This window comes from Nomascus leucogenys, chromosome 16 (genome assembly GCF_006542625.1).
Source record: "Nomascus leucogenys isolate Asia chromosome 16, Asia_NLE_v1, whole genome shotgun sequence".
Taxonomy (NCBI): domain Eukaryota; kingdom Metazoa; phylum Chordata; class Mammalia; order Primates; family Hylobatidae; genus Nomascus; species Nomascus leucogenys.
This window is the reverse complement of record NC_044396.1, coordinates 76603699-76616142: the sequence shown is the minus strand read 5'-3', so window position 1 is coordinate 76616142 and position 12444 is coordinate 76603699. Positions and strand designations below refer to the sequence as shown.

Here is a 12444-nt window from a genome sequence, read left to right as displayed (position 1 = left end):
AACATGTGCTATCAGTGATTTATTGCAGAGAACACAGCTGACTGACCACATGTCCCGTCATTTTCTTTACATGCACAATTGATAAAACAATGACAGTGGCACAGTCACTTGGCATCACAGTAATTCTTAGAAGAACGTCAGTCATACCAGAGACCATTTCACTGATTTTTTATTAGGGCAAGTGCATGTTCTGTAACGTATTTCACTTGCAAGCATGAAAGATGAGGTGTCTCTCTCTCTCTCTCTCTACATGGGCCGCTCCCGGGGTCTGGTCACAATATACCACCACAGTGGGGGCAAATCACCTTCCTTTCGGGCAGGGGGCAAAGCTTCAGTTAAAGGACCACCAGGTGGCGTTTCCTCCTGCAGCTGCTTAACCTAGAAGGAGGCAAGGAAGGAATCATTACCAAAGGAATCTAATTGACTATAAAAATCTGTCTGTTGCAGTGAAGGGTCAGCTTTATGTCTACGGTGTGTCACTGACATTACACACTATCTGATCACAATATTGAAAAGTGTTTTTTACATATACCTGCTTTATTTTCATATCCACACTTTTAGAAAAGTCTCCTTAAGGGTTTTCCCATTGTTTTAAATAGCAAAGCCTACCCCTCCTATTCTTCCCCTCACCCCTTTTCATCACCTCATTATCTGGACCTCCTCTTATTCTGTAGACAAAAACATGACAACTATCATTCCAATTCTCCTTGTCACAGTCCCCCACCCACTGACCAGAAAAACATTTATTGTTGTGTCTCAGCTAAGTGTTCTCCAAAAGCATCATTAAGAAACCTCAGTTCATAATATGTTAGGGATGTTAATTCTAAGCCCCCTTCCTAGCAACCAAGAACGAAAATCACAAAATCACATGTAAAAATATGCCCAGTTCTGCCAAATGCTGCCCTGCTACCTCCAGTTCTAGTTATGGCCAAGATAAATGTCCTAACAGAGGATAACCCATTCTGGATTGTGGCTGCCCTGGGCCTCCAGTCACATGTGCTGCTTAATAACGTTGAAGTGATGGAATATGTAAAGGAGGAATTGTTTGATGTTATCCGAGTGCTCAATTGCAGAATGAACCTGCGGCTCACCATGCATATCCTTCAAGCTTCTAAACGGTGAGACGTTTCTGACAAAACACTGCCCCCTTTGGCCACAGTGCCCTTCCCTTGGGTCCCCCTTGGCCAAACATTTCCAAAGGTCAATATCCTCAGTGTTATCACCAGAACCAGCACAACTTCCAAATCATGAATTCAAATATCCCACTATCCAACCACACTCTCCCTTTCCCACTCATTTGTTTAAATGCCTCTTTGAAACTCAGAATACAAATTCACAGATCCTCCCAACTTGGCCTTCCCTCTCTGCATCTGCCCCCACTGGCTTGACTTTGTTTTTTTTTAAATCCAGCTTAGATTCCATCATGACAATAGCTTCCTTTCGAATAACCTCAAGTCCCTTGTCACTCTCTGAGCAACAGACAAACCGAACCATATACCCTCAGGCCTGTGCTCACACAGCTTAGTATTGCTAAAGAGAAAAAAGATATGGGAGCAAATTGGAGTCATTACTCTCTAATTATTCCCAACCTCAAATGGGCCTTTGCCACCTGGCCATCCTACTGCTCTCCAGCAAGCTCTTCCTCGCCTCATGACTATCACACCTTGTCCACATTCTCCAAATATGCTGCGCCCACTCATTCTGGGCTTTTCCTTTTATTTCACTAAAAAAAAGAAGCTATCACACAAGTCTGTCATCTTCAAAACTTCTAACCCAAATGTATTTATATACAATCTTTTGCCCAATTATAATGGACAAAGAATCCTTTCTCCTTTTCTTCTTTCTCTATACTCTCTCCTAAGGATTCCATACATCTCTCCATGGCTTTTAAAACTGAAAACTCCCAAGTTTCTGTTTCTAAGTCAAATCTCTCCTGGGAGTTCCAGATTTCCACATCTGAAGTTGGCTTCTGATATCTGCACTTGATGTCTCACAGGATTCTCAAAACTTCACACTTCCAAAATGAATTCTCGATTGCTGCTCTGACACCTGTGCCCCCTTCCCCAATCTTCCCTATCTCAGTAAAACATCACCAAACTCCAGATGTTAAAGCTTAAAACCCAGAAACCATTCTCTCTTTTTTTTTTTTTTTTTTTTTTTTGAGATGGGAGTCTTGCTCTGTCGCCCAGGCTGGAATGCAGTGGCGCGATCTCAGCTCACTGCAACCTCCACCTCCTTCAAGCAACTCTCCTGCCTTAGCCTCCCAAGTAGCTGGGATTACAGGTGCACACCCCCACGCCCGGCTAATTATTTGTATTTTTAGTAGAGATGGGGTTTCACCATGTTCGTCAGGCTGGTTGTCATGAACTCCTGACCTCAAGCTATCACCCACTTTGGCCTCCCAAAGTGCTGGGATTATAGGTGTGAGCCACCGCACCCTGCCCCAGAAACCATTCTTGATTCCTCCCTGTCCCTCACCCACGCTGAACATCCAGTCAGTCGTCCCATCCCTCCAAATGATGTCCTGAGTCAATTTCCTTCCATATCCACTTCATCCACCCTAGTGTTAGTCATGACAACCTTTTGACTAAACTTCTGCAATAATCCTAGATGGGTCTCTCTGCTTCCCCTCTTCCCCTCTCCAATATATTCTTCACACTACAGCAAGACTGAGCTTTCAAAAATGTAACTGACCATCCTAACATGATTGAAAAATGCCTAAGACAATGGTGGAGAGGCAGGTTAAGGGAAAGTATAGCAAGAAGGCAAAAGACTAAAGAGAAGGAGATCTGAAGCAAAATCAAAGACAAACCCAAAAAGACCAGGGAATGCACTTTAACTTACTTGTAAGGTGGTTATAAATGTTAAATTGATACACTTAGATACTAAACCATATCTGAGAAGCAAGGGCCCAGAGTAACTGTCATGGCTGGAATCTGGACCTCTGCATGTGGGGAGCAAAACTTCACTCCACCTACATAGCTAAGGAATAACGAAGTACAAGTAGAACGCACCTCTCGTTCCCAGCTTTCCCTCCGCAGTTTCTTCCACTGTTCTCTCTTGGCAAAGTAATCAGGATACATTGCCTTCTCAGAAGGATGCCAGTCATCTAAGCACCATTCTGGGACCTGTCAGGAGAGGAAATCATGGTATCAATCCACAGGACACATTTACCTATCCCTGACAGGGCCTGCTCAAGAGATGTAAGACAAAGATCAAGGTACATTTTTATGTAACAGGTGTTCTAACAGACTGTTTCTAACTCTAAGCAAGGAACAGCAGAGGATAAGTAGGAACCAAAGATAAAGGAAAATGCCTTAGAGTCAAAGACGGTGCTGAAAAATAGCACCATCATCAGTCCACGGAGAACTGGCTTCATTCCTCCCCTACCTGCCTTCTCTAAATATCCAAAGTAGTCTTATCTTACTTGGAACTCTTAGAGTATCTCAAAAATATTAAGCACCAATCCAAGTGGGTTAACTTTAAAGTCTAAAATGAACTTTGTTATAGCAAAAAGTAGACTGTACGACCTTAAATCTGAATGTAGAAAGAAAAGTCTTGATGACGTCTCAGAGAGAGAAAACTGACACCTAAAAAACAGTACAGGCACACCTTAGAGATACTGCGGGTTTGGTTCCAGACCGCTGCAATACAGCAAATATCACAATAAAGCAAGTCACAAAATGTTTTTGGTTTCCGAGTGCATATAAATGTTTTGTTTATACTATACTATAAAGTGTCCAACAGCATTATGATATCTGTTGAGATGGAGTCCTCCTGGTAAAGATTTTGTGAATATTGATTAAATGATAACAAAGGACTTTGAACAGTACATCAACTTAGTTGATAAATCAGTGGCAGGGTTTGAGAGGATTCATTCCCATTTTGAAAGAAGTTCTTCTGCGGGTAAAATGCTATCGAAAGGAAAAGTCAATTGATGTGGCAAACCTCACATAATATACATAAAAAATGTACATAATTTAGGCCGGGTGCAGTGGGTCACGCCTGTAATCCCAGCACTTTGGGAGGCTGAGGCAGGCAGATCACCTGAGGTCAGGAGTTCGAGACCAGCCTGACCAACATGGAGAAACCCTGTCTCTACTAAAAATACAAAATTAGCCAGGCGTAGTGGTACATGCCTGTAATCCCAGCTACCTGGGAGGCTGAGGCAGGAGAATCGCTTGAACCTGGGAGACGGAGGTTGCAGTGAGCTGAGATTGTGCCATTGCACTCCAGCCTGGGCAAGACTCTGTCTCAAAAAAAAAAAAAAAAAAAAAAAAAAAGGACATAATTTAAAAATACATTATTGGTTGGGTGACGTGGCTCCTGCCTTTAGTCCCAGCCCTTTGAAGGCTGAGGTAGGAAGATTCTATGAGGGTAGGAGTTCGAGACCAGCCTGGACAACATAGCAAGATTCCATCTCTACAAAAAATAAAATAAATTAGCTAGGTGTGGTGGTGTGCACCTGTTTTCTTAGCTACTTGGTTGGCTAGGACAGGAGGATTGCTTGAGCCCAGGGGGTCCAGGCTGCAGTGAGCTATAATCATGCACTCCAGCCTGGGCAACAGAGGGAGACCGTCTCCAAAACAAAAACAAAAGCAATACGTTATTGATAAAAACTGCCAACAATCATCTGAGCCATCAGAAAATCAATCTTTTTATTGGTGGAGAGTATTGGATCAATGTTGACAGCTGGTGACTAATCAGGGTGATGATTGCCAAAGGCTGGAGTGGCTTTGGCAATTGCCTAAAATAACGAGGTTTGCCACATCAACTGACTCTTCCTTTCACCAAACACTTCTAAAGCATAGGATGCCATTTGATAGCATTTTACCCACAGAAGAACTTCTTGCAAAACTGGAGTCAATCCTCTCAAACCCTGCTGCTGCTTAATCAACTAAGTTGATGTACTATGCTTAGTCCTTTGTTATCATCAATGTTCACAAAATCTTCACCAGGAGACTCCATCTCAAGAAACCACTTTCTTATTCATCCATAAGAAGCAACTCTTCATCTGCTCAAGATTTATCATGAGATTACAGCAATTCAGTCATATCCTCAGGATCAACTTCTATTCTGATCCTCTTGCTAGATTCTCTCTTGCTATTTCCACAACTTCTGCAGTTATTTCTTCTGCTGAAGTCTTGAGCCCTTCAAAATCATCCACAACGGTTGGAATCAACTTCTTCCAACCCTGTTAAAGCTGACATTTTGATCTCTTCCCATGAATCATAAATATCCTTAATGGCATTTAGAATGGTGAATTCTTTCCAGAAAATTTTACTTTGCCCAAATCCATCAGAGGAATCGCTATCTATGGCAACTATAACTATGCAAAATATATTTCTTAAATAACAAAACTTGCAAGTGGAAATTACTCCATGATCCATGGGCTGCAGAATGGATGTTGTGTTAGCAGACATGGTAGCACGTCTCAACAATGGGCTTAAAAGATTCAGTAAACCATGTTGTATACAGATTTGCTGTAATTCAGGCTGTTATTCCATTTCTAGGGCACAGGCAGAGTAGGTTTAGCATAATTCTTAAGGGCCCCAGGATTTTCAGAATGGCAAATGAACAATGGCTTCAACTTAAAACCACTAGCTGCATTAGCCCCTAACAAGAGAGTCAGCCTGTCCTTGAAGTTTTGAAGCCAAGCATTGACTTCTCTCAAGGTATGAAAGTTCTAGATGGTATCTTATTCCCAAAAAAAGGCTACTTCATCTCCACTGAAAATCTGTTGTTGAGTATAGCTACCTTCATCAACTATCTTAGCCAGATTTTGTGTAATAATTTGCTGCAGCTTTTCTATCAGCACTTGTTGCTTCACCTTGCACATCTGTGTTACAGAGATGGCTTTTTTCCTTAAACCTCATGGACCAACCTCTCCTAGCTTCCAACTTTTTTTTCTGCAGCTTCCTCATCTCTCCCAGCCTTCATAGAAATGAATAGTTAAAGACTTGCTCTGGATTAGGTTTTGGCTTAAGGGAATGTCGTGGCTGGTTTGATCTTTTGTCCCAACCACTAAAACTTTCTCCATATCAGCAATAAGACTGTTCCACTTATCATTTGTGTGCTTACTGGAGGAGCACTTTTAATTTCCTTAAAAAACCTTTAATTTCCTTTGCATTCACAACTTGGCTAACCAGCAGAAAAGGCCTAGCTTTCTACCCACCTTGGCTTTCAACATGCCTTCCTCACCAAGCTTAATCATTTCTAGCTTTTGATTTAAAGTAAGAGATGTGCAACGGATTTAAAGTGAGAGACATGTAACTCTTCCTTTCACTTGAACACTTAGAGGCTATGGTACGGTCGTTAATTGTCCTAATTTCAGTGTTGCTGCGTCTTAGGGAATAGGGAACCCTGAGGAGAGGGATAGAGGCAGAGGAACTATTGGTCGGTGAAACAGTCAGCACACACACATTTATCGATTAAGTCTGCTGTCTTATATGGGCATGGTTTTTTTGTGCCCCAAAACAATGACAATAGTAACATCAAAGGTGACTGATCACAGTTCACCACAACTGTGTGTAGTAGTACTGTATTATTATACAGTAATAATAAAAAAAGTTTGAAATATTGCAAGAATTGCCAAACTGAGAAACACAGACAGGAAGTGAGCACATGCTGTTGGAAAAATGGTGCCCATAGACTTGCTCAGCATGGGGTTGCCACAAACCTTCAATCTGTAAAAATACAATATCTGCCAAGCACAATAAAACAAAATGCAATAAAATGAGGTAGGCCTGCATCTGACAACTGTCAGGAAATAAGTCTCCTACCTACCCCTTGAAGGGCAAGTGATTTCTAAGGTTGAGGTTTGGGACTGAAGAAACAAAGTCTATTTCTCAGAAGGCAGTCACCATTATAATTCTCACCTACCTTGTAGCAATCGTATCTCTCATAGGAGGTGCCCCCAGGAGAGTCAGGGAAGATGTATGGCTGTGGATGCTGACGGTACCAGAATTCTTCCTCAGCCTCCTTCAGCAGCTGGGTGGCCTTTGCCATATCCTTTTCATTCTTATGTTCTTCAAACCGGGCTCTCATCAAACAAGCAAAGTATCGGTATTTGTCTCTTAAACCAAAATGATTTTGAAGATTAGAAATGTTACCTACTCATGTGGTTGCTGTCTGACAGGAGGCTGCACTTCTGATACCTTCTGGATGGGCAGTGGACCTCCCCCAACCCTCCCAATGGAGCAGCCTATCATCATGGCTGCTTCCTCTATAGCCCACCAAACAGCAGCAGCAAAAAAAATACTGTATTAAATATATACCCTAACCATTTTTCTCCTCTTACATCCAACAATGGAAAGAGGATTTAAACAAAAAAAAAGAAAAGAGCATTCGCAAGAGAAAAGCTCTAACCTCTGTAGGATCATTCAACATTCATCGAATGACAACTTCCATTTCCTTCTATCTTGTGCTAGTCACTATGCTAAATTCTGGAGATACAAAGATGAATAAGAAAGGTGTTACTTAGTGGAAACAGTATTGCTTAGCTCATATAGAGCTAGGTTTGTATCCTGACTCTGACATTAGCTGCATAAACTTAGGCAAGTTAAAGTCAAGTTCTAAAGAAACTGGGCAAAGATCAGTTAGGAGGTTTTGACAATAATCTAGGACACAGCTGATGAGGGCCTGAAAGTAGGGAGCTGTGATGGTGACAGGAGACAGGAGAGACATTTAGACTTCCAAGTTAGGAGAACAGGCTCTCCAGTCAGACTGTATGGGCCCGAATCTTAGCTCTGCCACTACTAGCTGTGTAACCTGGGGTAAGTTAATGTCTTCTGGCCAGGTGTGGTGGCTCATGCCTGTAATCCCAGCACGTTGGGAGGCCAAGGCGTGTGGATCACCCGAGGTCTGGAGTTCAAGACAAGCCTGACCGACATGGAGAAACCCCGTCTCTACTAAAAATGCAAAAATGAGGCCGGGCATGGCGGCTCACGCCTGTAATCCCAGCACTTTGGGAGGCCGAGGCAGGTGGATCACCTGAGGTCAGGAGTTCTAGACCAGCCTGGCCAACATGGTGAAATCTCGTCTCAACTAAAAATACAAAAACTAGCCAGGCGTGGTGGCAGGCACCTGTAATCCCAGCTACTCTGGGGGCCAAGGCAAGAGAATAGCTTGAACCCGGGAGGCGGAGGTTGCAGTGAGCTGAGATTGCGCCATTGCACTCCAGCCTGGGGGACAAGAGCGAGACTTCATCTCAAAAAAACAAAACAACAACAACAACAAAAAGGCCGGGCACGGTGGCTCATGCCTGTAATCCCAGCACTTTGGGAGGCTGAGGTGGATGGGTCACCTGAGGTCAGGAGTTCAAGACCAGCCTGGCCAACATGGCGAAACCCCGTCTCTGCTAAAAATACAAAAATTAGCCAGGCGTGGTGGCGCATGCCTGTAATCCCAGCTACCCGGGAGGCTGAGGCAGGAGAATTGCTTGAACCCGGGAGACGGAAGTTGTGGTGAGCCAAGATCGCGCCATTGCACTCCAGCCTGGGCAACATAAGCGAAACTCCATCTAACAACAACAACAACAAAAGTCTTCTAGGCCACGGGTTCCTCCTCTGTAAAATAGTGGTAATAACAGTGTGTATATCTTGAGATTGTCATAAGCATTCAATAAGATAAACAAACTTTAAAAAGTGCCTGGTACTTCCCAAGTGTTCAATAATGTCAGTTACTAATATCATACTGGAAAGAGAATTTACAAAAACCAGTGTCTAATTATACGTGGTGTATGAGTATGTGTGTTACTGGCAAAGGAATAAGGAGCAAATACTTGAGAACAATTCTGAGATTTAAAGCTCAGTAACTGAATTACTAATAATACCATTAGCGGAGGCAGGGAATTTGGGAAAAGAGTCAGAATGGGGAGTGATAGGAAAACAAGTTTGATTTCAAAGAATTTAGATAAATTGAGTTTGAGAGAACGGTTGGTGATCTTTTCAATTTTTTTTTATTATTATTTTTTGAGACAAAGTTTCACTCTTGTCGCCCAGGCTGGAGTGCAATGGGGCGATCTCGGCTCACTGCAGCCTCTGCCTCCCAGGTTCAAGCGGTTCTTCTGCCTCAGCCTTGTGAGTAGCTGGGATTACAGGCACCCACCACCACACCTGGCTAATTTTTGTATTTTTAGTAGAGACGCAGTTTCACATGTAGGCCGGGCTGTTCTCGAACTCCTGACCTCAGGTGATCCACCCGCCTCAGCCTCCCAAAGTACTGGGATTACAGGTGTGAGCCATCACGCCCAGCCAACAGTCGGTGATCTAACAAGCAATTCTAACTACAGCTCTAGAGACAAATGAGTGCAGGTGGTGACAGCACTAAATGAGGCTGCCCGAGTACATACAGCAACACAGTAAGCCTAGGATGGAACCACAGAGAACAGCACAATGAGGGCAAATGGAGGAAGAAATTAAGGCAAGGATTGAGAAAGAATGTCCGATCTAAAAAATGCTGAGCCATAGCTGTCATAGTAGCTAGTTTATATCATTTTCCTCTAGGACTATGGACTTTAGTATTCCCAGCTATAGTTCAGTATTGCTTGAATTCTTTTTTTCATGTTTAATTTTTTTTGACACATAATTATTGTACCTATTTACGGGGTACATGTGATATTTTAATACATCCATATAATGTATAATGATCAAATCAGGGTAATTTGGATATTCATCACCTCAAACATTTATCATTTGTGTTGGGATACCTGAATCCTTGATGGCTCAACTTCCTTCATCATCGATTTGTTTACATGTCCATTTTCCCCACTAATCCATGAGCTGCTGCAGCTCAAAAATGGATTTACTAACATTTATATATTTAGCATAGAGCATAGAATCTGAATTGCAAATTCTGTCAAATAAATAAATAAATAAGGAAAACTCAAGGAAGAACAATCCCATCACATTGTACTTGGCCATCTTCCTGCCAAATCAAGAGAAGTATGTCAGTGATTTTCTAATAGTCACATATATGCAATCTGGGCTTCGAGGATACCCTCTGCAATTCTTCCAGGCCCACTCCATTTTCCATAGAGTTTTTTTCCCAGAAGCCCTTCTTATAAAACTAGGTTTGGGGAGTCGTAAGACTGGAGTGGAGGCCTGGCACTCACACATCTTGGGTTGTTAGCCCACCTTGCACTGAATTTAGGTTATTAAAATCTACACATTTTAACACTATGTTCTAAGACTAGTCTCAGACGGATAGAGGTGGAAAGAGAATTAAGAGGTGAAAAAGAGGTAAAGGTAATGAAAAGGACTAGATGAAGCTAAAAAGAGAAAAGCTAATGGGAGGGGTGGGAGAATGATGATGCTTTGGAGGAAGACCTAAATTTTAACCCTGGCTCACTTACAAACTCTATCACCTTGCGCAAGTTACTAGCTGGGCTTATCTCCTTATCTGTAAAATAAGCTTAAGATAATTCCTAACTCCCGGAGTTTTGCAGACTAAAGAAAATAATGCATAGCTTATTGCCGTTAATATTGGAAAGGAGAAGATCGTGAAGAAAACGGTTTAGCGAGCGCTGGACCCATGACAATTACAAGTTTCGGCACATTCTTTTATTTCACTTAATTTTCCTGCGACCCTCTGCGCTGTCCTGCGTCCGTTTTACTAAACAAAAAGCTGAGGCCCAGACCCGATAAGCAACTTTACAAGGTCTCCCGGCCATGGGTGGCGAAGCCTGGATTAGAACCCGGGTCTACCATAGGATTCTGTGGAGCGAGAGGCCACCTTCCAATTCCGTTCCCGAAGTCCTTGAACCTCCAGGTACCCGGTGGCCTCTCCACCTCCATGGGGCCCCCAGGGTCACCTCCCCGAGTCCTGGGTACCCATCCCTTACCTGTGGACGCACCACGACTCGAGGTGGCGTAGCGCCCGTTTATAAAGCCGCAACACCTTTTGCTGATGGGTCAGGTAAGCCCCCGACGCCAAGAACGCCATGACTGCGCTGACCTTCCCCTGCCGCGGGGAGAACCGGGAAACCGTACGCCTGCAGCAGGTGACGGAGCGGGGCCAGCCGGAAGGGCGGAGCTGCCGGCGGCCACTTCCGCTTCCGCCGGGGAGGTCCCCCATCTGCGGTCATGAGTCGCTTCAAGTTTATCGGTAAGAGGAGCGTTTTCCACGCCCTTGGGTCTTTCTGACTTGTCCCGGGCGTCGGTCACCAAGGTCACAGGACCCAGGAATTGCGCCCTCCGGCTTTGTAGGGGTTGAAAGGGCCGCTCAGTGGAAGAGGGCGCGGGGAGGTTTCTGGGTGCTGGTAATGTTCTGGTTCTTGATCTAGGTTCTGGATTCACTAGAGTGTATTTATTTGTAAAAATTAACAAGCCGTACAGTTATGATTTTTGTGCTCTTTTTAACATCTGTAATGTATTCAGTTTTTTTAAAAAGAAAACTCCAAGAAGGCCAATCACTATGTTTCCATTCATCCCACGTGCACCTCCCGGCCCGTCCCCTCTGCCTTGGCGGAGAGGATGACCGATTCTGGGGACCAATTTACTCAACCAACCATTCATTCGTTCATATCATAGTTAGTGAGCGCCTCATGTGGGCCTGGCACTGGCCTAGGAACACAGGGCACAAATTTCCCAGTTGTACTGTCATCACCATCTGGTGGAGAAACTAGAAAACACAAGTAGTGGGGAGAAAAACAAACTGTACTTGGCAAGTACAATGAGAGGGAGAATGCTGCCGGGATTTAAATGGGCATGATCCTCATCTTTGTGGGGTTTCCAGCTACTTGAAGGTGAGAAATGACAGTGATCACACCTCTGCTTTAGCAAGGTAATCCTGATAGCTGTTATGTAGGTTTTGTGGGAAATAGGGAGAGGTAGGGAAGCATTTCAAGAGCTTAAACTAGGGTAATGGAAAAGAGAGAGAAATGGAAGAGATGTGTGCAGCATTTAGCAGCTCAGTGTTCATGGCTGGTAGTAGAGAGTGAACAAAGATGACTCAGGGTTTGGAAAAATACTTAAATATGAAATGGAAGCATGACTAGTTTGGCGGTGAGGAGAGGTATCCAGGTCCATTTGGATTAGGTTAAGTTTGAGATAATTATAGGACATCCAGGTAGAGATATCTGGGCAGTTGGGAATGTGGTCTGGCAATCAAGAGATTAGGATTATACATTTAGATCTGAGAGTTATTTAAGCAGTATTTTTTTTTTCAAAGACGTTGTGCTAAGTCCTGTGGAACTGTAAAATCTAGTGGTGCAGTTTTCAGACTGGAGACCTAAGGCCTATGTACTGTACAGTCAAAAGCAAATGCAGGGGAGAATATGTTAAGTGCCAGGAAAAAGGTTTTGAAATTGCTGTGGGAAAGCCTGGAGTAGGGGTTTGGGGAGGGGTTCTCAAATAAGACATTGCCGTGTCTTAGCCTTTCCATCCTAACCTTTGATATAATTGATGAGGGAGATGGAATAAAGAGCCATGAAGTACTCCATAA

At 43.4% G+C, this 12444-nt stretch overlaps 2 protein-coding genes across 6 annotated transcripts in view; one reads left to right on the top strand and one right to left on the bottom strand.

Annotated features, from left to right (window-relative positions):
• Nucleotides 1-151: 151 nt before the first annotated feature.
• On the bottom strand, nt 152-11025 carry NDUFB9 (NADH:ubiquinone oxidoreductase subunit B9). Its single transcript, XM_004090805.3, has 4 exons — nt 10844-11025; nt 6883-7075; nt 3015-3128; nt 152-378 (listed from the first exon to the last, which is right to left on the bottom strand). The coding sequence occupies exons 1-4, from the start codon at nt 10942-10944 to the stop codon at nt 247-249; spliced, it is 540 nt and encodes a 179-aa protein (XP_004090853.3). The 5' UTR covers nt 10945-11025; the 3' UTR covers nt 152-246.
• A 5-nt stretch (nt 11026-11030) lies between these two features.
• TATDN1 (TatD DNase domain containing 1) overlaps nt 11031-12444 on the top strand; it is a 61669-nt gene continuing 60255 nt past the window's right edge. For 3 of the 5 annotated variants that reach the window (XM_030795157.1, XM_030795156.1, XM_030795155.1), the window contains exon 1: nt 11035-11106. Coding sequence is in view for 2 of the 5 variants with exons in the window: in XM_030795154.1 (XP_030651014.1) it covers nt 11085-11106 (22 nt within the window). In the remaining 3 variants the exon portion in view is untranslated. Of the gene's footprint in view, nt 11107-12444 lie in introns of all 5 variants that reach the window. The other 2 variants (XM_030795154.1, XM_003256189.3) reach the window with 1 other exon arrangement.

Bases quoted from the DNA above. Each gene is read 5' to 3' on its own strand.
- NDUFB9 (XM_004090805.3), bottom strand. From the start codon at position 10,944: ATGGCGTTCTTGGCGTCGGGGGCTTACCTGACCCATCAGCAAAAGGTG. The intron at 7,076-10,843 runs GTAAGGGATGGG...TTTTGGTTTAAG, and splicing joins GAGTCGTGGTGCGTCCACAG to AGACAAATACCGATACTTTG. The intron at 3,129-6,882 runs GTAGGTGAGAAT...CTCTCCTGACAG, and splicing joins AGAGATACGATTGCTACAAG to GTCCCAGAATGGTGCTTAGA.